Below are 27027 nucleotides of genomic sequence, written 5' to 3'. Positions count from 1 at the left end.
ACACCCTTAGGCAAACTCTTTTACCTCCTTCAAGTCTTAAATCATCTTCTCAGAAGGCTGAACACAACTGCCATATTTAAACATGACCATCACTAGAACTTAAGCTCTACAGGGGCACATTCTTTATCCCTTTTTGTTCACTGGTACTTATCAAGCACCTAGGATGGTTGCTGGCACACAGTAGGTACTCAATAGTTTGCTTAATGAATGAATGGAAGACATGCCAATGATTTATTTATTGGGGAAACAAATATTTACTTAGCAATTATCTGCTAGGCACTCTGAAAAGTGCTTTATATATAATATCTCATTTGCATAGTACTTACTAGTCAAGAAGAGTAGTTCTCAACCTTGGTTGCTCATAAAAATTGACTGTAGAGTTTAAAATTTTTCAGATAGCTGTGCTATCCAAAGAGTCAGATTAAAAACAGTAAACAGGAGATTGGCTTGGGCACCTACTTTTTTTTTTTTTTTTTAGGCTGTATAAGTGACTCATCCATACAGCCCAAGTTGAAGGAGGCTTACCTGCATTTTCACATTACACGTTCAATGGTATCAGACTTCTATTTAGAACAGATGCAGGATTCTTGAATGTTATCAATTTAAGTGAAAAACACAGACAGGTCACTTCTCTGATTGGCACTGCACTAGGTACTGGGGATAAAAGGATAAATACAAGAGGGTTTATGCCACTGAAGGCCTCTCTGTATAAAAAGGAGAGAGATTCTCAAGTCCAGCAGGTACTAGTGGTCAACAGAGGCAAGCATACAGTATTGTGGAAACACAGAAGACTGGCTGAGTACTTAGTCAACATGGGAGGGGATGTGAGGGGCAGGGAGTGCATCAAGGAAGCTTGTGGGATGAGGTTAACTACCGAGTCAAGGAACCTCTGCTCTGCTGCAAGCAATCTAGCAAGCACTAAAATGTAAAGAAAAGCAAATTATCCTGTTTGCACCATTGTGGAAAAGTCTAAAAAACACTGCGTGTAATTTTTATAGAAATGTGCCGAATAACTGCAACGTCTTTAAAAGGTGTAAGCAAAGAAAATGATTGAAGGAGCCAGGAAGAATCTGACGAAATTAAATTTACTCCCACAGTTATGCCTTGAGATCTACTTTGTGTGTAACTGAGCAAATTATAAATGAGTCATGACTGAACAATTCAATATAAGGTTAGATCGTATGAGTGGGTGACTTGACATGAGTTAGAGAAAGATCAGGGCCAGATCAACAGAGGCCCTGCTAACGTAATAGCTTCTAATAGAAGGGAGAGTCCTGTTATTAATCCTTAAATCTGTACTGTTTAAAAATTAATTGCTAGCACCAACCATTTGTTATACTTGGTAGGATTACAAACTGCAAAGGCTGAACACCGACCACCCTCCCCTTCAGAAATCCCCTTGTTTTTCAATTTGCCATATATGCTTTCCCTCCCTCTGTAATCACATTTTCCTTGATCATAAATGTCAAATAATCCAAGGGGCAGTCGCTGTCCTGGAGAACCACAAATAGACACCCACCCCTCGCCCAGAGTTGTATTAACACGTGGAATGTAACACACTATCTTTCCAAAATTCAAAAATTCTACGTCTAAGACATTTACAGCCCCAAGGCTTTTAGATAAAATATTACAGAATTTTAAGGATAGCTAATGATAGCATATACAAAGTGCCAGGTGCTTTCCACATATTGAATATTAACTTATTTAACATGACAACAACCTAAGAGGTGGTTACTATTATCATCATCCCCGTTTTACAGATGAGCAACCTGAAGCACAGGTAGAGTAACCTGACCGCAGCTGCACTGTTAGCAAGTGGCAGAGTTTGTGATGCAAACCCAGGCCTTCCCGCCCTTCACTCTCATTTAACCAAGTTTGGATTCAGCCTTAATTGAGGTGCTGTTTTATCTACATTACTTTGGCCAAGATGATATGCACAGGTTGTTTTTTTTCCCCCATATCTAAAGTGCCATATTACTTTCCCTGAACTTTGCCAGAAACTGCTTGTTCTTTTTAAAGAGGTCTTAAATATATTTACACTGTCAAACACTCATATACTAAGTTCAGGCACTTATGGTGCAAATATTGGGTCAAAGGTTACAAACACACTTTCAAGGGTCTTGATGGACACTTGTAAATTACTTTCCAAAAGAACACATCCCTTCACGATGTCAAAGAAAAGGGAAAAACACCATCCACATCATGTGCGAATTATTTCTGCTTCTGGAGTTGTGAGTCCAGTAAATGAGGTTTGACTAGATTCTGAGAAATACAAGCACGCTGACGTTCTCTACTATAAATCATTCTTCACAAGTTACTTCAAGCTTTGTCCTCAAGTCTGTGCTTCCAAACATGTTAGAACTCTAAACAACCTAAATTAAATGAAGCCTTTAATAAGTTTTTATTTCACAAATGGGGAATCAAAACGGCATGTATAACTTTATGCCGGTTGTTTCTTTGTTGAGATTTTATTGACTGGAGTCTTCCTCAGGAAAAGACTGTACAAGTTGCTAGATGGGATAACTAAACTGGTAAGAACAGGTTACATAGAGAGGCAGTACAGCAGAGGGCTTAGGCTGCCCGCGTTCAATGCCAGCCCCAGCATCTGCCCTCCAGTAACCTTAGGGAAGTTCCATAATCTTTGTGCCTCAATTTCCTCATCTATAAAATGGGATGATAATAATAGTAACCTACTTACAAGGCTGTAAAATGCTTAGAACAGCGTGCGGCACCCAGTACGTTACCTTTGCAAGTTTACTGAACTTCTACTATGTACGTTACACCTGCTATCTCATTTACTCACAATCTCACAAGTCAAATACTCTTGCCGTCATTTTACAGATGAGAAACGAAGACTCGAAGAAGTAACCTGGCCCCAAAAATACAGGTAAGGAAGCGACGCAGCTGGGATTCAAATCCAGGTTTGTGTGGTTTCACAGCCCACAGGTCTTTTTAACTAAATCATGTGACTAACTGTGAGAGTCAAGAATTATACAAAAGTTCTATCATTTTCTTTCACTAGAAAGAGGGCAGAATTCATCAGGAAAATTATTCTCAAACTAATAAAAATGCGTTTCAAGAATGTATGAAACATGGGGAAAGAAAACACGGGAGATTCACCAAGGAGATCCTTATCTAACAGAACTTAAAATTCTATAGTGAAGACTTTAAACTGGTGGTGTGATAACCAACAAACCCACTTTTTCGAAAGCCTGCCACACAGTCTACAGTTCGGCGAGGAGCCCCGTTCCCGGGAATGCTTCCGCTACTCCCCGCAGCATCTGTCCCCGCCATGAGTGGGCGATCGTAGGCACCACTGCCGTCTCCTTGATGCTATTAAGCAGATGGCAGTGCTAAACCCAAACGACGTAGTACATCTCCCCGGTGGACGACCATTATTCCACCGTCCTCAGTGATCGATCTCGAGGACGTGAAAGCGTGAGCTGACAATGGCCATCAGCGCGCCTCTGCCCTGCGGCCGCTCCATCCACTTGTGGAGAGATCGTGGCTGAAGATTCCACGTGGCCAATTCAGGGGTTCTGGTATCCTCTGTATTTGGAGGAACTCCCCCCCACCCCCCCATCTTAGTTGCCTTCAGGTTAAGCAAAAGACCTTGATCGTAAAGAGAACTAACTGGATATGAGGCCTGCCTGCTACGTACTAGCCATGTGACTTTGGTCAAGCTCGAAATCTCTGAGCATTAGTTTCCTTACTTGTAAAACTAAAACCTGATAATCTTACAGAATTAAATGAAATGATAGGCATGAGAGCATTGAATATAGTAACTGACACTTGATAAGCATTCAATGGATATCTCATTCCTTCAAAATTTGTTAATGAATCTTGAAAACAAGAAAGTGCTGAGGGCAGCGTTTGCCCAACTTCGGCCCTTCATGGACCACTTTCAGGACTTTTCCCATCCATGCCCACCACTCATCCTGTTAGTGACTTCGTATTACTCCCTATATTGATTTTACTTTAACTTAAACTTACTGTAATTTATTTATAGCAATACTATTCATAAAATCATGTGCTTGATATGGTAATTATACTTTTCCAGTAACTTTAAAATCAATTGTTAAAACTGTAAAAAAAAAAAAAAAAAAAAAAAGTCGGCCACGTACCACCTGAAATCATGTTGGGAAACATCAGTGATAGGTGTACGACTCTTTGAGAAGCACGACAACAGTAGAAAGAAAATGGACCGAGACGAGTAACGTCACTAAGTGTGTAACTCAGACCACTTACTAAACCTCTCTCTGTGTCTCAGTTTTCTCAAGAAAAAAATGGGGATGAGAATATCCACCTTTTAAAGTTAAAATTAAGACCAGAGGGGATAATACATGCTCGTGTGCACATGCGCTCACATATACACACAGAGACATGTGCACACACACACACTTATCTAAATACAACCAATGCTGCGGTAGATGTGGTCAGTGCATAGTAATTATTATTAACAGCAATACTTATACATGTTAAAACTTTGGCCCTTGGGCTTTTCCCTTTTAGGTTGTAGCTTCATTTTCACTATAGCCATCTCTTTGTTTTTTCTTAGCATATGGTCCTTGACTGAGAATTTAGATATTTACAGTTTTACAGTATAATCTGGGTTGGTGTCTCTGTTATTTGGTGAATGTCTATATAATACTGTATTAGAAGTATCTGTCTGTCAATAGCTATACGGCTTAGTTTGTGCTAAGAGACTCCTTCAGTACTTGTGCTGCAAGTAGCCAAAAACCCAGGCTAGGTAAAAGTATATTTCACAAAAATTTTGCAAGGCATGGTTAATCCAGGCCAAACCATTACTGCTTTTAAAAATCCAAAACAGCCAACCCTGATACAACACAGCAATATCTTCCAAAAGACAGTTTTACTGATGTTTATTTTTATTTATTTATTTTTTTTGCAGTATGCGGGCCTCTCACTGTTGTGGCCTCTCCCGTCGTGGAGCACAGGCTCCGGACTACTGATGTTTAAATGTTACATCCTAAACTAAACACCAGGTCATCATTTCCAAAGTGAAAATTCCAAACTATATTCAGACCTCTACAAGTCTGCTTTTAAGAAGACATTACTGCACATACAATGCTAAAGCTGCCAACAGAAGCAACAGCAAACTAGACAGCTGGGCATACGGCAACACTAATTTTTGTCTCATTGCCCTCCTTGGAATTGGCATCTGAAAATACACCAAGAGTACTCGTAGCTTCTGACAGCTTCCATTACTCTGCCTATTCGGACGAAAGGGCTGAGGTGGTGTTCTGTCACAAAAACAAGTCAATGATTTTACAGTTAAAATTTTTTTAGCTGGATAATGGTTTTTAGAGTCAGACAAAAACCTAAGCTTCAGTACTCTTCAGCAGCGTACGCTTGGGAAAGTTGCTAAACGTCACATCTTCAACTTCTGTACGTGGAAAAGCTGAGCACGTAGGGCCACTGTGAAAACTGGAGATAACGTATAGAAAGGATGCAGATGGCTGAGTGCTAGACTTCACAGGCTCTCCAAAACTAGCAGCTATGATTTCTCATCCCCTTTTTCAGTATTTCTAAGTGTTTTCAGGAAAATCATAGAGATTCTGGAGGATGAAAGGAAATAGGTACTCGAAAGTACTGTCAGGCCACAAAGTGCTATGGGAAATGAGCATGTCAACATTAAACCCGCCAGAAAATAAACTTTTTATTACAGAGTCGCCCGCTTATGCTCAGGGGGTTATTAGCACTTTTTGGAAACCCTTTTTGTTCTACCTTCTTTACGACTGATCATCAGAGGAATCAAGTATCTCCTTGGAGAATTTACAACTATTTGGAAACACAGATTAAAATACTGTGAAATTTTGGGGCTTCCCTGGTGGTGCAGTGGTTGAGAGTCCACCCGCCGATGCAGGGGACACAGGTTCGTGCCCCGGTCTGGGAAGATCCCACATGCCGCGGAGCGGCTGGGCCCGTGAGCCATGGCCGCTGAGCCTGCGCATCCAGAGCCTGTTGCTCCGCAACGGGAGACGCCACAAGAGTGAGAGGCCCATGTACCACAAAAAAAAAAAAAAAAAAAATTGTGAAATTTGAAATAAAAGTTGTACATAAGGTACAAAAACATAGTGAAATGATTATTACAGTCAAGATAATTAACAGAGTTTCTCAGTTACCATTTTCTCGTGTGATGAGAGCACCTGAAATTTACTCTTAGCAAATTTCCAGAACTCAATACTGTATTATTAAGTATAGTCATCATGCTATACAATTGTGACTGTTATTAGGATTATAAATAAGACATCAAATGAAAACTAATTCCACTTAGTTTAGAATGAAATAGATACATTTACAAAGGGTTTCCAGGAGTCAGACTATGAGTTCTGTGAAGGCTCTAGTCATGTCAGGGCAGGTGCAGGTCCCTGAGGTCTGAGGCCATTTATCACCTGCTCTTTTTTAATTCACCACAGCTACTCCAGAGCGGTGTGTCCATAGGAATTAATCAATAACTATTTCTGAGCCAATGTATATTAGAATAACTCCAGTATTGTAAAGAATAGTTCATATTTCTCTTCAGTAATAGATGACAGCTTGTTGCTCATTAAATGTGTGAAGTTAGATAAACAATGCTTTGTTTTACATTTTGTTTTATGCTGTGGAGGCCATCACAAACATCGATGGGGAAACGTAGCTGAACTATGCTGAATTTTCTATTTTCTATGTAGGGACTCTCACTTGTACTCTAATTTTCCTTTTGGGTATTTGAAAGTTGGGAGAAAAAATTCCTAATTTGTAAAACCTCCGGAGAGAAACTTTTTTCTGCAACAAAACAGTGTTGTAAAATGATTACAGTGCCTGAAGCGTAGAAGTCATAGCTGAGAGAGGCCTTTCACACACAGGTGACGACACTGGTGGCAGCCGTGCCACCCGTCTCGGTCTCTCCTGTTTCTAAGTGCCCACCCTTGGAAAGGCTACGGCTGCTCACCCGCTCTCGCCAGTGTATGGCTGACATCATACGGAGCATCCACAGGCTGCCCTCTCTCCCTTCTCATTCTCCCTGGTCCTTCCAGATTTACCAGCACCGGCTTCTCGCGGCCATCCCGGTGCAAAATGGGATGCAGAAGAAATTCAGAGCTGCGGGCGAGGGCGGGCACTGGGGCTCCCTCAGCGCTACGCTAACCACCTGGTGGAATGTGGAACTACACCGGGGAAGGTCTCATTTAGTCCCTCACAGAGAAGACGCTGGGCAGCCCACCTACCTCCATGCGGTTCACTAGGGCTGTGGGCTTTCCTGTCTTGTTCAACCTTCAGGTCCATCCTCCAAAGAAAAAACCAAGTTACACATTTTACCAATGGAGGCTCAGAGAGGTGAAATAACTTGCCCACGGTCACATAACCAGTAAGCGTTAAAGTGGGACCCAAACGCAGCTCTGTCAGACTCTTACACTGCGGCCTGGGTCTGCAGACGTTTATGATGACACATCTGCATCAGAAAGAAATGGTTTTTGAGCTTGTAACGGAAACTATTTATGGGTAACGTGTGCTACAGTGGTAGTAACATAGTAAAAACTTCAAAATAGAAGTTTCAAAAGGATCAGTGTAACTGGACACTCTCTACTTCTCTTTCTGCTCCTGGTGAGCTGACTTGCTTGCCCCGAGGGTGCGGTGCCCTGACCCTGAGACACAGCTCCCCTGTGCTGGTGCCAGAGACACTGCCGTCTTTTAACTCTGCGCTGTCCAAGGGAAATTTGTAATTTAGAGTTTTCTAGTAGCCACATTTAAACAAAAAGTAAAAAGAAACGGGTGATGTTGATCTTAATCGTGTATTTATTTTGCATCCTTTATTCACTCCACACCGCCTTTGGAATCGGGTATGTGCCTGACACCCCCAACACGTCCCCCTTTGGACTAGACACCTTTCAAGCGTTCAACAGGTGCGTTTGCTGGAGGCTGCCAGGTGGACAGCGCGGTCCTAATACCTTCTGCTCTGTGCTCTTTCCACTACGTCTTGACGTGTCAAAGAACATTTTCAGAACAGCTTGTAATCTAAAAGGAGACCAAGTAAAGAATTCTGCAGTAACGCTGAACTATGTAACTACAGCACAGACTGTACTTTCAAATTCTGAATTGAGAGAATTACTGAAGTTTGACATAAATTTTATAGAAGAACCTGGAGTATAAAAACCAAGAAATTTTAGACCCCAGAATATCAAGTGTTACATGGTATTATCTCTTAGTGGATACTAGGTTGTTTGCTCCTTGAAAGCAGTGGCCGTGAATGTTCTTTGCTGAAAGGATCTCACGTAAAATTGGAAAAACAAAGTTCTTAATTTCATTCGTCTTAGCCCGCAACATTAATATGCAGGATAAGTGAAATTCTTAGGTTTGATTAAGGCATTCCACAGTCTGATAAGGCAACAGTTCCAGTTCAGATGAAAGCATGATTCCTAAGGGACTTAAAAACATTACAAAGTATCAGATTTTTGAATACTGTATACGGAAAATATTAATAGGAAGCAGTTTCAGTAACTGAAATCAAAGCCGTGACAAAAGGAGAGTTGAAAGGCTATGGAAGTACAAACGAGGATGCTTGGGGCCAATGCGGATCTACCACTGCTCAGCCTTCTGAGTCTGGATAAGCGACTTAACCTCTCTGAACCTGTATGCAAGGGAATGACCTGTTTAGACTTGAATTTTGCAATAGTTCAGGGCATGCTGAGAGGGGAAAGAGAATCTACGTGAAGCCCATGGTATAGTACACCAAGCACACAGCCAACATTCACTACTGAAGATGACAGTGATGGTGATTTCCTGGTCAACACCCACTACTCAATCCTGGGGGTGATTTCAAAATCTGCTCTCCTAACTGGTTTATGCTAGATTTCTAATTATGAGATACATAGTGTTGCACTTAAACCGATGTTCTCATATGTGCATGTTATGGGCTGAACTGTGTTTCCCCCCAAATCATATGTTGAAGCCCTGACCCCCAGTACCTTATAATGTGTATTTGGAGACAATCAATCATCTTTAAAGAGGTGATTAAGTTAAAATGGGGCCTTCTGTGGGCCCTAGTCCAATCTGACTGCTGTCATTACAAGGAAGGAAATTTGGACACAAGGAGAAAGCAGGGATGCACGCGCAAGAGGACACAGTGAGAAGGCGGCCACCAGCTGAGGGTCGAGGAGAGGGCCTCAGAAGAAACCAGACCTGCCAACGCCTGGATCTTGGACCTCCAGCCTCTGGAACCTTGAGAAAACAAATTTCTGTTGCTTTAAATACAGTCTGTGGTATTTTGTTACGGTAACTCTAGCAAACTACTACAGCACCTGGAACCCTTTCTTCACGCTGTTCCATAACATAGCTGCTTCACTGTGATCTACAGTAGATGGTGCAGAGGAAGACAGACAGACAGACAGACAGACCGAGGTGCTCAGTCGGGCCCCTTCGCTTGTAAGTTGCATGATCTTAGGCAAGTTACCTAATTTTTGTAAACCAGTTTTTCTTCTTTAAAAGGACTGACGCTTAGTTCACAGGTTATGAGGATTAAATGAATATTAAGAATAACCGACCAACAGTGACTTCCACACTTGCCAACGTGTGGCATTCTCATGCAATTCTCTGTAACTCCTTCAGGTAGCACTGAAAAGACCACTTCTGGGCAGGTGGGCTGGCTGTCATGAAGGGTGTTTCTTTCACGTGAGTCTTCCGGACATTTAAAGGGCTTATAATTCGGAACGTGCCAGCCTCCTAATGGGTCTCTGCCTCCAGGCTCGCCATCTGCCAATCTGGCCTCTCTACTGCCTTCTAATGCATTTCTCCGAATCCAGGTGTGAACACGCCACTCCCTTGGCTCCCTGCTGCCGCCCACAGTGGTCCGGAGCCTGCACCCTGAGACTGGGGAGGATGCGGTCACCCCCTCTCCTGCCTCACCTGTCCCGTGCGGCACGCCCTCCAGCTCAGGCAGCACTTCTGGTGTCAGGCTCTGTGCCTTGCTCTGGCTTTGGGAAATGTCCTTCCCTGTTTGTACCCTGGTGACCCCTACTTCCCCTTCACTTTCCCAGTGAAATGTCCCCAGGGCTTCCAACCAGACTTGAGCACTGTCTTCTTATGGAAATACTGTGTTTTCCCTCAGACTCTCATGGGATTACCATATTACATTGCTTTTAAATATTTGTATTTCATTCTAGCCTGTGACCTTCCCAAGGAGAGGGTCCCTGTCTCAATAATCTTTGTAATCCAGCATCGAGCACAGTGCCTACATTTAATACACGTAGTGGACATTTAATAAATGTTGGCTGAATGAATAAATGACCAAAGGAACGAATGCTTGTGATCAATCACATTAATACGTTATCACAGCTAAAAGTGGGAAGACTACAAGCTTTCCAAGTCTGGTTCACATTCTGGGTTAGTTATTTACTTCTCTGAGCCTCAGTTTCATCATCTGTAAAACAGGCACATTAACTCCTGCTGTTGCCGTTCAGATTAAATGAGACGTGTGAGTCTTTAAAGGATTGCACTCCATGTGTGATTTCCGGCTAATTAATTAATCTTACGCTCTGTGCTCCTTCTCTTCATCTGTATAACGGGAACAGCCCCACATACTTTGTGACATTGCCGGGACACCTGTACAGGGTGAGACACGTAAAGTCCTGTCTAGCGTCCACTGTGTGCCAGTCACCCCCGGACGTGCCAAAACCCGCAAGGATGCAAACGCCATGCACAAGGCTTCCCGTAAAGAAGACCAGTTGGGAGTCAAAGTTTAAAGGCTACTTAATTGTTATAAATTATATAAGTAAAAAATCTAGCATGAACAAAAAGAGAAAAAATTATATCCCTGTCAACCTCAGTACCAGGGTGCCTGTCTGTTCAAAGCTTGCCTGGCCCCGAATGAGTTCAAAAGTGAATTTATGCTTCATCGAAATAACCATGTAGTCCATATTTATTTATGCTTCATAAAGCCAGTATTTTGGTTTGCGTATGTTTGTCTTTGTCTACCACTTAGAATTTTCAACATAAAGAGGTTTCTAGGCATTTAGAAAAACATTCTGAACAGAACACGGATTTCATATATCAGTGGACATCAAGGTCTCCTATCAGAAGACGTAACTATGAAGCTGTGTTTCCCTCTAATGACACTCATTTCTAAGTCAACACTTCTTTAGAAAACGAATTAGAACTCACTCATTTTTCACAAATAGGAATTTGAAGTTGTTAGAAAACAGGAGCACTGCTGCTAAGAAACAGAAATGATCTATGAACACTGAAAAAAACTTTTGTCACTTCCATCCCCAGGCACTGCCCATGCGGGATATTTACACATTTCTGAGATGACTTTGGGCCTTAGGACTTGGAAGAGCCACAGACTTGGGAGACACTGTTCTTCCTTAGAATACACTGAATGCTTAAGTTAAAATTTTAGAGCAAATAAAATTTCAAATTTTATTTTCCAAGACTCATTGCTTTAGCACTACAGTAAAGTTGAGAGCAATACATGCTATTCGGTAGGACAGATAGTGCTTCTCCAATGAAAACAAACAACAACAAAGCAGGCCGAGTCAAATCACCGTCACTGGCCAATCATCATCCTGTTCCCAGAGCATAGCAAATGTGGAAGGGCACACGTGTCTGCTATGGGGTCTGGTCATAAAGATTGACTCTTACCTTTGGGCTGGGGCGCTATAGCTGTTATCATAGGAATCATAACTCTGTTCATCATAAGCAGTGCCATATCCATCATCATAGTCCTAAAATGTAACAGGAGAAGTACAAAAAAGTTCAGAGAAATTTCTGGAAAGGAAGATGCATTCTGCTTTTAGTGAATTAATTCAGCTACCATTTAACTATATATCTAATTATAATGTAAGGAAAAATATAAAACTGACATCAGTGAAAATGATAGAGTAAGAACGTCCAAAAATTCTCCTGAAAAAGCAGAGAGAAACTGACAAAAATTGTTAGAATCAACATTTTTAGATCCCTGGAAGTTAACCAAAGGCTTGCAGAGATCTAGGGAGCATTTATTTTTAAAAAATTGGTTGCACCTTGGAATGAAGGGTGAGCTCGGTCCTATGCCCACCCCTCACCCCCAGCTCTGCAGGAGCCGCAATCCAGCAAGGAGGAAACCAGCAGGCTGGAGGTCACTGGATGGGGCAGGGCAGGGTGGAGGCTTTCAAAACCCCATTCCCAGAGGATTGCCTTTATTTAACCTGACTGGGAGCTCATCCAGTGCACAAAGTCTTTTCCCTCTGGGTATTTGAAGAAAATAATTAGAGGCAATTGTTTATGAGTTTAGCTGCTTGAAGTGGTGGAGAAAAACTGGCGCAAATAACAGGCTAACCAAAAGCTTACAAGGAAAAGTGGGGGAATGAGATGTCCATACGAGCGCTGCAAAGTTCTGACATAGTTCTGGAACCTCAAAGGCTACCGTGCCATGTACTTGCCCAGGACAGACCTGAGAAGGCCCTGAGCTCTCTCCTCTGGCTGACCTTGAGGTTCAGTATAAGAAGGAAAGTCAAGGCTAAGCCAGTTAGTTGTAAACTGATTGGCTCAGTGTTGAAGACAAGCTCCAGCAGGTACCCCACAGCCTCTTGGTAAAGACTACAGACTTAACTTCCAAGCATTTGACAAAATCTCTGTCCAATCATTAGCTGACCACTAAGGTAAGAGAGAAAAGACACTTCTGTGGCAACGCATGATAAATATCGACTTTACAATATTAGTTTGGAAAAGTAATTAAACCAAGAAAAAAAAAATCCTAGGGAGGAAGGAGAATTTGATTTTCACACGGACACACTATATTAAATGTCCAGTTTTAAACAAACAAAAACCATTATGCAACATGCAAAGAAAAAACAAAAGTATAGTCTATACACGAGAAAAAAAAAAAGTAGTCAATAGAAAAATATCCCTGACGAAGCTGAGACACTGAACTTACTGGACAAAGACTTTATTTATTTTTATTTTTTATTGGGGTATAGTTGTTTTACAATGTTGTGTTAGTTTCTACTGTACAGTGAAGTGGAGTTCCCTGTGCTAATACGGCAGGTTCTTATTAGTTATCTATTTTATACATATTAGTGTATATAGATCGATCCCAATCTCCCAATTCATCCCACTAGAAAAAGATTTTATATCAGTTATTTGAAATATATTCAAGGAACTAAATGATAGCCTGTATCTAAAAAGCTAAAGAAGGGTATTAGAACAATGCCTCACCAAAATAGAGAATATTAATATAGATATAAGAAATACAGAAAAGAATCCAAAGAAATTCTTGAGGTGCAAAGTGTAACAACTCAAATGAAAAATTCACTAGCCAGGTTGAACAGCAGAAACACAGGTGTAACTCTTTGTGACCTTAGTTATTAGTTTCTTAGATATGCTAACAAAAGCATAAACAACCACAAAATATATAAATAAAACAGACTCCAGCAAAATTTAAAACTTCTGTGTCAAAGGACATCAGCAAGAAAGTGAAAAGACAATCTACAGTATGGGAGAAAATATTTGCAAATCACGTATCTGATAATGGTCTAGTGTCCAGAATATATGAAGAACTCTCATAACTCAACAATAAAAAACAACCCCAAAAGAGCTAAAGCCATCCTCCTAGCTCTATGAGGACATTTTTCAGATGTGATAACAAGTACAACTACGGTTATTTTAAAGGTATTTTGGAACTGAAAAAGGTCCAGAGAAATGATCATTCTGTAAGATCAAATTAGAGATGTTGTTCAATGACATTTATATCTATGAAAGTGTGAAGCCTACCCTACAACTGATTTCTAAGTTTCTGGGGATAATCAATTACATAGTGACTTTGGACTTACTGGTATTTACTTAATATTTAAAAGAGCCAGGAAATAATCTAAGTATTTTGGAACATCAGTATTATCAATGGTAATCAATTTAATGATCATCACCAGAGCTTTTGAAGTGGAGAAATGTGGTCAAGGGGTAAGAGAAAAGAGGTGGAGTCAGATGGGCTTCTGTGTTTTACTGTCACTGATCTCAGTCAAGTTCATCCACTTCCTCAGAATCTGTTTCTTTACCTGTAAAATGTGAATCCTTAATAAGTATCCTTAAAGGGTGAGAAATTACATATACATATGTATGTATTCCAGCAAAATGCCAGACATGTAGTAAGAACTTTATAAAGAATAGCTTATATTATTAACTATCACAGTAAAGCATTACCCTTGCCGACCTCTCTCCTGGATTTCTAAAATGGTAAGACTCACAGGTGATGAACATGAGCGGCCACTACACACGACGGTAGGAGCCAAATGACTGATTTTAAAGTGATGACCTTAGTTACTCTCTTTTAAGAAGCATCTACTAAATAGTATACCTCCATTTATTTGATTTAGAAAAGCGAAAGTATCTGAATAGCAAGGTATATTGTAATGTGCTCCATCTTGTAAGACGACTATCAAGCTGAAGGGATGATACTATCTTTGCAGGGGTAAGGCTTATACAATTTGTACGTGACCACCTTAAATTTTTTAAAATGTTTTCTCATAAAGGAGGAACTGAATATTTGCTGAAGAGCTATGTGTTCAGAACTTTGAACGTGGACAGAATCTAAAAGGAATAGTCATTAAATAGGGGCAGAGGAAGAATAAAAGTCAAGAATATCCTTAGAACATATTGGTAAGCCATGGTGTCCCTTGTAGTAGCTGAAGGCAGGCTGCTAATACAGCTATGATCTTCCAGTGACCAACGCAAGGAGGAGAAAGCTCTCAGATAAGATTCAAACAAACAAAAATATTTGAGATGATTTTAGTTGTAAGCAGCAAACTGCAGATATTACAATTCCGGTGAATTAACAAAAGTAGCTAGCGTCTCAACAAAAAGAAAGTAATCTTACCGCATTAAAAAAAAAAAAAAAAAAAACCCAAAATCCTTTACTTAGCCCCTACCCTGTGGCTGGCACTCCTGCTAGACACCGTGGCGGGAAAGGGGTGTACTGTCTAGTGAGTACGCTGGCGGGATGAAGATGACAGGCGACTGAAGAGAACGATCAGGCAACATGTCACATGCTGTGGCGAAGGAAAGCACCCGGGGTGGCACTGGGAAAGGGAAAGGGGAAGAAAATTTCCCAGAAGTGTTGAAAGCAGAGAAAAGCAAAAGTAGCTGGGAAAATTTATTAAAACTTCGGCGGAATGAACAGCAGGTGCAAGACAATGGAGGTACAGACACAAGAACCCTTCTCACCCAGGGTTCAGGTGAGCACACTGTGGAATGCACACAAAAGGGGAGAGCAATGAGCCGGAGACACCCGTGCACCAGACCACGCGTGGCCAAGTTACGGAGTGTGGATTTAGATTCCGCACTTCAGGACTCTCTCTGGAAACTGTGTGGGCGTGGAGCCGGGAAGGTCAGTCTGGAGGGTGGGACTTGCAACTAGGTCATTGCCTTGAGCATGTGGCTTGGCAAAATGCAGAGCCCATGGCTGCTTCAGTAATTTGTTAGTAGCTTAAAAAGAATATGGCTTCCCCCATGCCGAATTCTCTTTCTATGCTTATTTAAAAGAATCAAGACTCTTTAAACTCCAGTAAATGACTGGAATTTTCCTAAGTAACTGAAATGTAGACTATTTAAAACCTACACTTAGGGCATTCATTCCTTGTTCAATTATTCTGTCCGATATTACAAGGCTAGTTTATTTGAACTTTCAAATTGTTTAGGTCACTGAATTATTGACTTTCATATTTTACAGTGAAGATTTTAAGGATTAAAAATGCAATTTTCACAACATTTCTTTCATGACGATGATTTCACAGTTGGATTTGGCCTTGGGGGTACAGCCTCTTCCATCACAAGTATTGTTTGTTCAATGGACAGGACGTGAAAAATATAGGAAAGCATAAAGCAGAGTGTGACAGATAAATGAAGAAAAGGGAGTGTGACTGCAGGTGAATGTGTACGTTTCTGAGAGGGAGTGGAGGGGATTCTTGTTGATTATCTGCTATTTTATTGCAAGGAGATGAGGTCATTGGCTAAGAGCAGTGGGGAGGTCAGCCAGCAAAGGATCAGCGAATGGTTAGAAGAGGAAGGAGGAGGGTGGCGGGCTGCCTGAGGGCTTCCGTCTGAGGGCTGGGGGATGAGGTACAGCAGCTCTCTCTCTCTCTCTCTCTCTCCATCTCTCTTCTCCTAATGCTCTTATCTTCCAGTGTTCCCAACAACTGGCTGCTTTCCTTTAAATAACCTGACATTATGAAATTCCTCTTCAGATTTTTTCTGAGGCTAGTTAGAAATTTTAAAGAAGAGTGAATGCATTCTTTGTCACAAGTTCACAAATAATCGAGTGCAATCATCCATCTAGTGTAGCGGGGATGCTGCTGACCTATCAACAGTTCCATCACAGAGAAGCTTAGAATCCACTCTTAAAAAGTGCCAGGACCTGGGATGGGGACTCAGGACTCCACTGTCGGCAGAGCTCAGATGTGCTGAACGATTTCTTTTTACACTTGACATCTTTGCAGAACTTCTCGCATTTCCATCTTCTCCTAGAAAACATTCCCCTTCACATGTCACAAAGTCTCTGTGTCAGCCCCCTGTTCTGCAGTGAGTCCGGCCCTTCACGTGCAAGTTCCTTCCAGCTCACATGCTGTTCCCTGTCAGTCTCTGCACCTGCCTTCTCTGCCTAGTCAATTTTTCACGATGAAGCTCCAATGAACCTCCTCCTCTGTTTCTCCCACAAACGCAGAGTCCACCACACCTGTTATGCCAACAATGGACCAACATGTGCCGCTGTTACTGTACAGGAACGACTGACTGGCTCTGCCCTCACCTACTGTTTTTTATGAGCACGGACTGTGGGGCACTGATTCTTTTGCACAGAGTAATGGCAGGGCTGGAGTGTAATGAGGACCACTCAGTAGATGCTCGTTATCGACTGCTGGACTGAACGCTCCCGAGGAAAGCACACCAAACCCCTCCTGCACCGGGTCCTCTAAGCAGCCCGAGTTTGCCTCCGCCTGTCTACACATCTCTGGAGCCACTCCTCAGACAACCCATGGGCACAATAAACTCCTTTATTCTAAACAATGTAACTGAATTTCCTCTGGAAGAAGCTTAACAGAGCTCCTTTATGTTGTTAAAATGCACTGCAAAGATCCCGCTTCTTTGCACTTTAAAAACAGGGTCCTGTACCTGTGAGTGAGGCAGCCCTGCAGGCGCGCCTCTCTAACCAAGTGCTAGGAAACCATCCGTCTGCACGAACCTCTGAAGGACTCCTGGCCTGGACAGAATCCATGCCTCCACTTGCCCATCTCACCACCATTCCACCTGCCAGTCAATCTTTCTTTATCTCCTGTTTCTCTCTCATATCTTTCCTCTACATTCCCAACGTGACTGCATCAGGATCACTCAGAAGCTGCCTAGTACTCCCTTATCTAATCCTTTCTTCAGAATTATCTGCTAAAATGCAAACCTAAGCTTGTTGCTTCCTGGCTTACAAATCTCCACTCCTCTCTCCTGGTTCCTACGAGAGAGACAGTGCACTGTAAGCTTCATTAACACGTTAAGGGCCCTGAGGAAGCCTGTTTGTTTCATGCTGTAATTTCTCCGCACATGGTGTTCCCTCTTTAGGTCCTTCGCTGGGAGACTCCAGGCTGAATTATCAGTCCCTTCTCTGTGCTTCCCTGATAACTGATAACTTGCACGTACACAGTGCCCACAATTATTTCTCTGCCTCCTTTCTCTCCCCCTGGTCTACAAGGTCCTTAAGAGGAAGGAACAGACCTTGTTCTCTTGTATTCTCAATGTCGGGAACACAGTAATAAATAAAGAAAGGAACTAATTAAAGACCAAGTGGCAGGAAACATAGCAATAGCTTCTCTAAGATGAATGCGAATTGAGGAGATGTGCTACAGTGTAAAATGCAATATTTACTCAAATAGTGTAAATTTTGATAAGGAGACCTCACCTGAATTCTTTTTTCAAACATTACCTATCCATCTTACATTCCCTGCCCTCAGGAAAAAAATTTCCCAGTAAAACTCTGTATTCGGGACTTCCCTGGTGGTGCAGTGGCTAAGACCCGCGCTCCCAATGCAGGGGACCTGGGCTCGATCCCTGGTCCAGGAACTAGAGCCCACGTGCGTGTCTCAACTAAGACCTGGCACATCCAAATAAATAAATATTAAAAAAAAACCCTCTGTATTCTATTCCTGAAAGTCAGAACATTATTAAAAAGAGTAAAGATGGACAAGAAATAAATGTATATTAATAAACATTCTTGAATCATTGTAAGAGACTTATTCATCAAGATCCACTTCTGAGTTTTTGTCTTTGATAAGGAAGATGTCTAAATGGAACCGACAGGGTGACCTGGACACTTGATAGGTGTCAGGGGGGTCACATTATGGCGAAACATGCCCTAACACAGGTAGAGACTCTTCATCTGCCATTCCTGACCTGAAAACTCCACCGACATATGGCCCAATACCAAAGAAATCTTGCTCTGAAGAGAAAAGATTTTCTAGGATAAAGGAAACAGCATTTAATTCTATTTCTGTCACAAGTAAAATCAAGCATAAAATTTAAGCTGGGAAAAACCATTTTAAACAGAGAATTTACAAAAGTGATTTGAAAATAATGTTTAGGTTTTGAGTCCTTTTAAAAGGAGACGGTTATGCTGACTACACACCACCTCACCAGGGTGAAACCTGGTCATTTCAAAATGTAAAAAGTTTTCACATAAAATATAGTGTTAAAAGATTATTTAAGTTTATTCTTACCATGATTGTTTTGAGTTTATAAAACACACACATTAGCTAAAAATAGTCTTTTGAGAAATTCATCCTTGCTGGGGTTCTGAAAAGTACTAATATTCTCACTGAGTATCAGCAATGACTGTGACCATATCACATAGCCAAGTTATTTTACAATTAAGGACAAAATCACAACACTAATAACAATGCTAAATAAGAATCTGTCCCCCATAATCACTTAAATAAGACATCAATAATACAACAATCAAACTGCATCCCCACGTGTTGATCTGTGGCTGTGAGGAGTCTATTATGCAGCTTCGAGACTCATATAACTTCTTCATCTCGGTCTTTGGAGTCTGATGCCCATGTTCAAATCCCAGCCCTGCCTCTTAACTGGCTGTGTGGCTTCGGGGAAATCACCTACCCTCCTTCCACCTCAATGTTATAATCATAATCCACATCCTGGCTGTTTCCAATGGCTGTGGGAGGATGAACCAAAAAAAATATCTATGAAAGCTGGCACAGTTCTTGCCCAATAAAGCTAGTTCCATTTTGTTGAAGACCTGTTCCCTTTAACACTCTCAAGCTATTAGGCCAGAGAAACATCAGAGCTATCCAGGTATTTTTCTTTTGTTGAATGTGATAAATTCTTAAAATGTTACCTAAACTGTGATATCTACATTTTCATTCTGCAAATACTAGTATTAATGACTACTGTGGTTTTTAGATAAAGGAATGGCTGACCAACAGTAGTTGTAATTTTATCCACATCTGAACACAGCTTTTAAAAACACATCTACATCAATTATTCACAGAAAGTCTTCTCTTCTCTCAGTCTGTATCTGAGATAGAACTAGATTTATTTAGATTTGACAAGAAATACAATATAATACAATACAGAAAATAAAATAACAAAGAGGTTAACCCAGAAATCCCACAAAGGGAAGGGAAAACTTGTAAGTAGGAAATTAAAGAAAATAAAATTAAACCAGAAATTCCACAAAGATGAGCAAAAGGGGGATAACTAACTTTTATTACGGCCGCCCACATTATGTAACTCATGCTAAGGATTTTTGTATCGGTTTTGCCATCTTCCCCAGGAAGCAGGCATTTGTTGAATGCCTACTTTTCCAAGCCCCTGGGGATATCGTGTTGAACAAACAAAACAAAACACCTTTGTCCTCATGGGGCTTACATTCCAGTGAGGACGCAGACAAACATCAATCCTCACACACACAGTGCGTGACACGGGGAGAGCCAGGAGGAACTGGAGATCTCGGACAGGCGCCAGAGGAGTCCTCACAGAAAGGACCGCAGACCAATGTGAGCCAACGGAGCAGCGAGCTGTGCTGGCACTCAGGCGGAAGGAACGGCAGGCACAGAGGCCTGAGCGGGGGAGGTCAGAGTGGGGGAGCCAGGGGAGAAGTGCGGGCGCCACGTCACGCCTCTGGGGCCTGAAGGGAACGAGGTGCCGCTGGAGGCTTTTGGGCCTCATGCGATCTTCTGTGTCGGCCAGGTTTCTGTCCTTCCGTTTCATTGGTTTAACCTCCAGTACACTATTTCTTCCCTTATCTGTGTCTAAGCTGCAACTAAAACCATTCCGTTTTTGTTGTTTTTTTTTCAGTTCCAAAAGAGCTGTTTTCTATATTTTCCAGTTGTCTGCTTAAATCATCAAGTTTATCTTCTAATTCCGTGATTATAAAGAGCAGAGTTATTTTAAAGTTTGCGTCTGCTATACGAATCTATCGTGGTCTGTTTTTTACTGTTTCCTCATCTTGTATGCCTGTAATTTTTGATTAACTGCAATTACATATGAAAAATTAAGAGAAATAATTTAAGGCCTACACTCTTCTATTTCTCTGGAGAGAATCTGTATCACTCTTGGTGGAGGACAGAAGAATTGGCAACCTGCACCCCACCCAGGACTGAGATGATAAGCCCTCCTCTGGGAGTATAGCTTTTCTGGGTTCTGATCCAAAGCCTAGGGGATTAATCAGATCCCTAAACCCAAACTTGGGGAGCCTTAAACTCCAATTATTTTGTTTTATCCTTCCCAAATTCTGCATTTCTTTTAAGGCTCAATTCAGCTTCTCAGCTACCTCTTCAGGAATTGGTAGAAGCATTCACAGCTGTTCTCAACCAGGGTTCCACCAGAGAGTGAAGCCCGGGTGCCCTAAGGTGTCCACTGTGTATAAAGTGAGTTCACTTCTCTCCTGTGCACCTAGAACAGCAGTCGTTTGTACCATCCCTGGGAAGCTAAGGAAAGAATTATGCACATCATTTTCCATGTTCTGTGGGTTCTGGAACCCCAGTTGAGAAAGGCTGCCCCAAGGGAAAATCAGCCAGAAATGCTAAAAGGGTCTGACAGCTGATTCCTATCAATACCCGATATATTTGATTATTACCTATATCCTCCACTGGAAATGTAGTCCCCCTGAGAACAGGGGCTTTGCCTACCTTGTTTACTACTGTGTCCCCAGTGCCTGGCACAAGAAAGCATTCAATAAGTACTTCCTGAGTGGATGCCTGGCTGGCAGTGACGGATTTATAGGGGTTCACTCATCCTTCCAAGCGTTCTGACATGACTGGCCAGGAGAGAGGCAGCAAGTGCTTCCAGTCCCGTGACGAAGGGGAAGGAGCTCCTGGCCCACCTAGATGCACACCTGATTCATGGTGCAGAGGCTTCTCCACGATGAAAACATCAACTAGCAGAGTTGCATAATGTTAGTATTAAGATTGCTCCTTGCTCAGCTTCTAGACTCACCCAGAAACCTTCAGATTCTCATCTGGTTTAACAGCAGAGGGACCAGATGTGCTGAAGGTTTGTTCGGCTTGAACAAATCTGCTTGAAGGAAGACGTGCTGTTCTGTTATAAATAAGAGAATCTGGTCTAATACAATGTTTTTAATACACAGATTGATCACATTTTTATTCAAGCATAAAATAATTCATAGAAAGGTACAAATCCTAAGTGCACAGCTTAGTGAATTTTCACCAAGTGAGCACAGCTGTGTAACCAGCACCCGGATCAAGAAAGGCAGCATCAACAGCCCCCAGAAGCTCCCCCTGTGCGCGTCCTCAGTTATTACCTCCCCCACAAAGGAACGCCATCCTGAGTTTCAACACCACCAGGGAGGTTACCTTGCTTTCGAGCTTCACAGAGATGGAACCAGCGTGGCTACCCCTTTGGGCCAGGTTTCGCGTGCCCGTGAGATCTGTCCACGGTGCTGCAGGCAGCAACCCCCGGTTCCTTCTCGCTGCTTGAAAACTTGGTCTGTATGGTTGTATTACCACTTCTTTATCCACCCCAGATATGAATACTTTGCTTCTTTCTAGTTTTGCCTACATGCCTCTTCGGCACGTCTTGTGGTGCATCCAAGTATGAGTCTCTGTTGAGTGCTTCCCAGAGCAGAATCACTGGCTCTTGGGGAAGCATGTTTTCGGCTTTAACATGTGGTACCAAACATTCTTCCAAAGCAGTTGTACCGACTTACATTCCCACAACAGTGGATGAGAATTCCTATAGCACCCCATTCCAGCTAACACTTGAAACTATCTTTTTAACTTTAATCTTCCTGGTGGGTGTGAATAGTACAGGATATTTTGTTTTTCATGTATTAACGTTTGGGGCACAGTTAGCAAGAGTTGGCCCTGAAAGATGGAGCGATACTGGTAAACTGAAGAACTAAATATTACTTTTAATGTGCCAAGCACTATTCTAAATACTTTCCATATGTTAATTTACCTAATCTTCCTAACAACCCCATGTGATAAGCACTAATATTTCCATTTACAGATTAGGAATCGAGGCACAGAGCAGTTAAGCAACTTGCCTAAGGTCACACAGCAATTAAAGGCACAGCAAGGATTTCAAACTAGTGAGTTCGGCTCCTGACTCTGCTTTTAACCACTGATATTCTGCCTGACCCTATAAAACTGAGGGTCAGACCCTGTACCTTAATGAACTCCCCAAGTCCCCTTCGTCACGGGACTGGAAGCACTGCTTTAGCCCTAAAGTATCTTTCAAGATTCCATGTACTGTTATGTACCTCAGCTCTATTCTACCTATAAACAAACTGAATAGAATAAAAATAAAGGTATAAATAAAAAAGACACTAGTAAACCTCATCAGTACTGTACCAGCAGAGCGCTCTGGCTGTCCCTGCACACGCCTGCACCTGCATGTGCCTGTGCCGTTGAATGTCACGTGAGTCTTCACGGGAAGTGCCCCCCGCGCCCCCCAGCTCTCCCTGTCTGAGTGCTGCCAGCCCCTTTCCTGTCTGGATTACACAGTCTCCTCTGGAGAGTCTTCCCAGCTCCACCAAGCAGTTATTAGCCTCCCTTCCTCCGTCCTCCCCAAACACTCTGCATGTAAGTCAACTGCAGGTGTTCCTCGCCTGAATAATCTCTGGGCTTTGTTTGTGAATCAAGACATAAAACATTGATTACTTACTCAATTCTGGGCTCTGTGGATAAAAAGGGATGGCCCCTATCATCAGCTTAAAATATAATGGGAAACAGTAAGACAAATAAAGGCGTGATCACCTCACTCTAAGGTAAGTACCCTAAACAGGATGTACACACGTGGATCCAAATAACGACCACCTGACGTTTCCAGGGGATTGTGAAAGGCTTCAAAGTGAGGGTGATAACTGTTCCTTCGTAGACTCTGGTCTACTTGCAGGTGAGGACTGAGTTCTACGCATGCTGGTGAAAAGCTCAAGGAAAACAATAAAACGAAGATGGCAGGTTCTTGTGGGAAATCCACTGTAACAGAGGACTAGTCTAGTGGTTCTCAAGTTCCCCTCCCGGCTGCTGCCCTGATTCACCCACGGGACGGGACACGCCCCTCACATGAGCTCATCTGCAATCGCTCGCTCACCTTACGTGGATGGGCAAGCCTAGTTAGGGAGCCAGAATCTGCTCTCCATGCCTTAGAGACATTGCCACTTCAGAGTCTTCTATTCCCTTAATAAAGCACATTTTGGGGGCTTGTTTTTGCTTAAAGGAGGAAAAACAAAAACAAAATCCCTTCATATTCACAACTTTAAAATCTGACATTATTTCCTAAAGTTTTACATTTCTAAAAGAGGTCAACTTTTCAAGCAATTCAGGAAAGAGACAGACTCTTGAAGCTCCTGATAGACATTTCAAGTAAACTGCACACTGCTCTTATTCTTGCTTCCAGTAAAATGGATATAAAAAATTACAGAACCTTCATCTTTTTATCTAAAATAGGAAGGTGTCCCTAGGCTTTTCAATCCACATTTAAAATGCATTTTCATAAATAACCTTTTCACAATCTGTAACTGTTTTAATTAAATTTCTCACTGTGGAAAACAATATAATTGAAGCAGTTTAGAGATTACTTAGTTGTCAAAAAAATTACGCCAGTAGTCACTGCAATGGGAAAATTTGCCGTTAGTACAACTCTCATCTGGACCGAAACTCCCAGACTAGTCATACAATTAAAACTTCAGGTGAGCTCTCAGAAGAATGACAAGGCATGTGACGTCCCTGAGTCTTTAAGCAAAGTCTACATTACAGAATTATGTGTACATTTTAAAGATATATTTGGTTTTTCCCTACAGGCTTTCACTGATGTTCCTAGTTGACAAAATTTCAGATGAGTTTATTCTTAGGGCCAACGGAGAAATGGTGGTCCCCGCGGAGCCATTTGATAGACAAGGACACTGTTGATGGTGGTAGCTGTGTTTTTCTTGAGACAAGTTTCTTTTCCTACAGCTTTAATGAGTTAATGAGTCTGATGCTAGAGAACAGGCAGGAAAGGCATGTCTTTGTGTACAAACACAACGTATAGATTTCTGCTCCCATTTAAACTGTCTCTTTGACCCTTCACACTTGGGTTAGGTTAGCCAATGGCAGAAGTCCTATGAGGACACACCCTCCAGTAGCTGCAGAAGGACTAGTAAAACCAACTACTAACCAATCATGGGTCTCGTGCTCTAAGTTTCGCATAGGAACCCTCATGTCTGAAGTGATTAAGTAATTTTTCCCATTCATTTGTCAGTTTCTCTGTCCACAAACAGAGTTTTAAATTAGATGAAACTGACTTGTCCAGGAAGCACCAGATCTTGGTTAAGAGCGTGGGCTCTGGAGCCAGACTGCTGGGCTGTAAATTCTAGTTCTGCCCCAATCAGCTGTATGACTTCTAGAAAGTATGGATATTTATCTCATGTGGTGTTTTAAGGATATGACAGATCCACGTAAAGCGCTGAGAAAAGTGCTGGTGAAGAAAAATAAGGGCATGTGGGTTTCATTAGTTACTAGAAGTATGATTTGGGAAAAATTAGTTATCCTCGCTAAACGGTCTGGTGATCACGTTTACCTCACAGGGCTGAAGTGAGGATTGAATAAGATGACACAGAAGTGCCCAGCACACTAATATGTTCTATAAAGTAAATACCCAACAAATGGCAGCTGCCTTTTCTTCCATCAACTTCTAAAAGCTGAAGAGTACACTGTTTCTCTGTGGTTACGGAATCAGAAAACTATTAGAAGACTAAAACAGTTAGGAGAATACTGTTCTACGCTTTTGCGATTGTTTCCAAATGAAGCCATCTCCTTCAGATACTGTCCTTCCAAACATATAATAAATTAAAGCAGCAACTTCTGACCTTAAGACTGAAGTTGATGATTTTACAGAGAAGCACCTAGAAAGCTCAGGATCCTCTTCAGTCAGTCAGACAGACTAGATAAGGCCATCAATCTGGAAGAAAGGTCCACGGCTAGGGATGCCTCTGCTATACAGTTACGATTGTGTCTCCAGCTCTGGTTCTTATCCTCTTTCCTCACTTATTTTCTCAATTCTTCTAGGTCATAAACACTACACAAGTTAGAACACTGTGAATCAAAGCTTCAGACCCCAGGTTAGGGAACCCGGGATCCAATCTCAGTTCACCCACTTCTCATCCTGCAGGCCACTGGACGGGATGTCCACCCTTGCACAGTGCAGGCTGGGTTATCCCCTGTGTCTGTGGCTTAGTGACCTTCCTTCCTTCCTCCTGTCTGGGAGAAGACACCACCCGGCAGCACTGTGAGGGCAGGGGCAGCAGCGTACGGGGAAGCACAGGGGGAGCACGTGCTCCACTGCACACCACATCCCCCATGCGGAGGCCCTGATCGGAGGATCTGAAGAGAAAAGCGCCTGGTGCTCCAGCCAGATGTACTTGGCAATGCTACTTCTTATGGCCCAGCAGGCTCAAGGAGCCTGCACAACCTTCTCGAAAACATGTAAAAGTCCTTCGTGTGCCCAGCCATCCCCCGCCTCGCTCAAGTAGGCACTGCCACACCAGATGGGGTGGTTTGAGGACAATTCCCCATTCTCTTCAGTAAACATCATACAGCTGGATAATCAGAGCATTTCAAGTACCTAAGAGAGCTTTCGTATTCTGATGAACTCGTACGACTTCATCTAGAACGCCTCACTGTACGTATGTTTAAAGGTGATTAACCCATCAGCTCAGGCTCAAAAGCTTAGAATGATTACACAATATTAAGATACCAAGGGATATTAGTGAATGGTAAATACCTCCCATGAATAGAAGGCTGATGCAACCATAATTAAATGAGTTAAAAAATAATATGATTAAAATTTCTAAGACAATTCTAGTTTATACATCTTGAAAGGTGAGTTTGCATTTAAAAGAAGATCTCACTTTAAAAATTATTTTTCAAAACTTGTTTCAGAATTCAAAAGATTCAGAGACATTCACCTTTAGCTTGTTTCTCTCATTAGAATGCCTGCTTTGTTTATTTTGTGACTTTTCTTTCAATATCAAGATTTCTATTTGATGAAAATACAATTTCTTATTAAAAGAACATGTTTAGGGTGAGTGGAAACTAAGTAAGTTTCAGAAAACAACCAATTATAGAATTTTAAAGTTGGAAAAGAGGTTAGAACAGCATCTGCTCTAACCTGCTGATTTATAGGTAAAGTACCATCACCTACATTTTGCACATGAAGAAACTAAAAAGGTTAAATAGTTTACAGAAGAAAAAAGTAGACGTGATACAGACAATAAGGAGGATTAGAAACCAAGTATTTGACATCTCAGAATACTATCCTCTTTATTAAATTGCACTGTCTTTCCTATTTATTAGGTCACTAAATGTTTGCTAAAATTGCCTTTAATTTTATCTCACTAAGTATGTTTAACAAGGCACGTGACACATGGAATGACAGAATTAGCTGGCATTAATAAAAGCCATCCTCCATATGTTTATTTAGTATCTCCAAAATGTCAGGCCCTGTGATAGGCTCTGGGCAAACTAAGATTTAAAAAAAAAAAAAAAAATGACACAGTTC

At 41.8% G+C, this 27027-nt stretch overlaps 1 protein-coding gene across 3 annotated transcripts in view; it reads right to left on the bottom strand.

Annotated features, from left to right (window-relative positions):
- The window catches only part of KHDRBS3 (KH RNA binding domain containing, signal transduction associated 3), a 162945-nt gene that overhangs the window by 24800 nt on the left and 111118 nt on the right, over positions 1-27027 (bottom strand). For all 3 annotated transcript variants that reach the window (XR_014017832.1, XM_081258933.1, XM_081258934.1), the window contains exon 7: positions 11638-11720. Coding sequence is in view for 2 of the 3 variants with exons in the window: in XM_081258933.1 (XP_081115059.1) it covers positions 11638-11720 (83 nt within the window). In the remaining variant the exon portion in view is untranslated. The remainder of the gene's footprint in view (positions 1-11637; positions 11721-27027) is intronic.

This window comes from Mesoplodon bidens, assembly GCF_964165515.1.
Source record: "Mesoplodon bidens genome assembly, chromosome: 16".
NCBI lineage: Eukaryota > Metazoa > Chordata > Mammalia > Artiodactyla > Ziphiidae > Mesoplodon > Mesoplodon bidens.
This window is presented reverse-complemented; position numbering and strand designations above follow the sequence as displayed.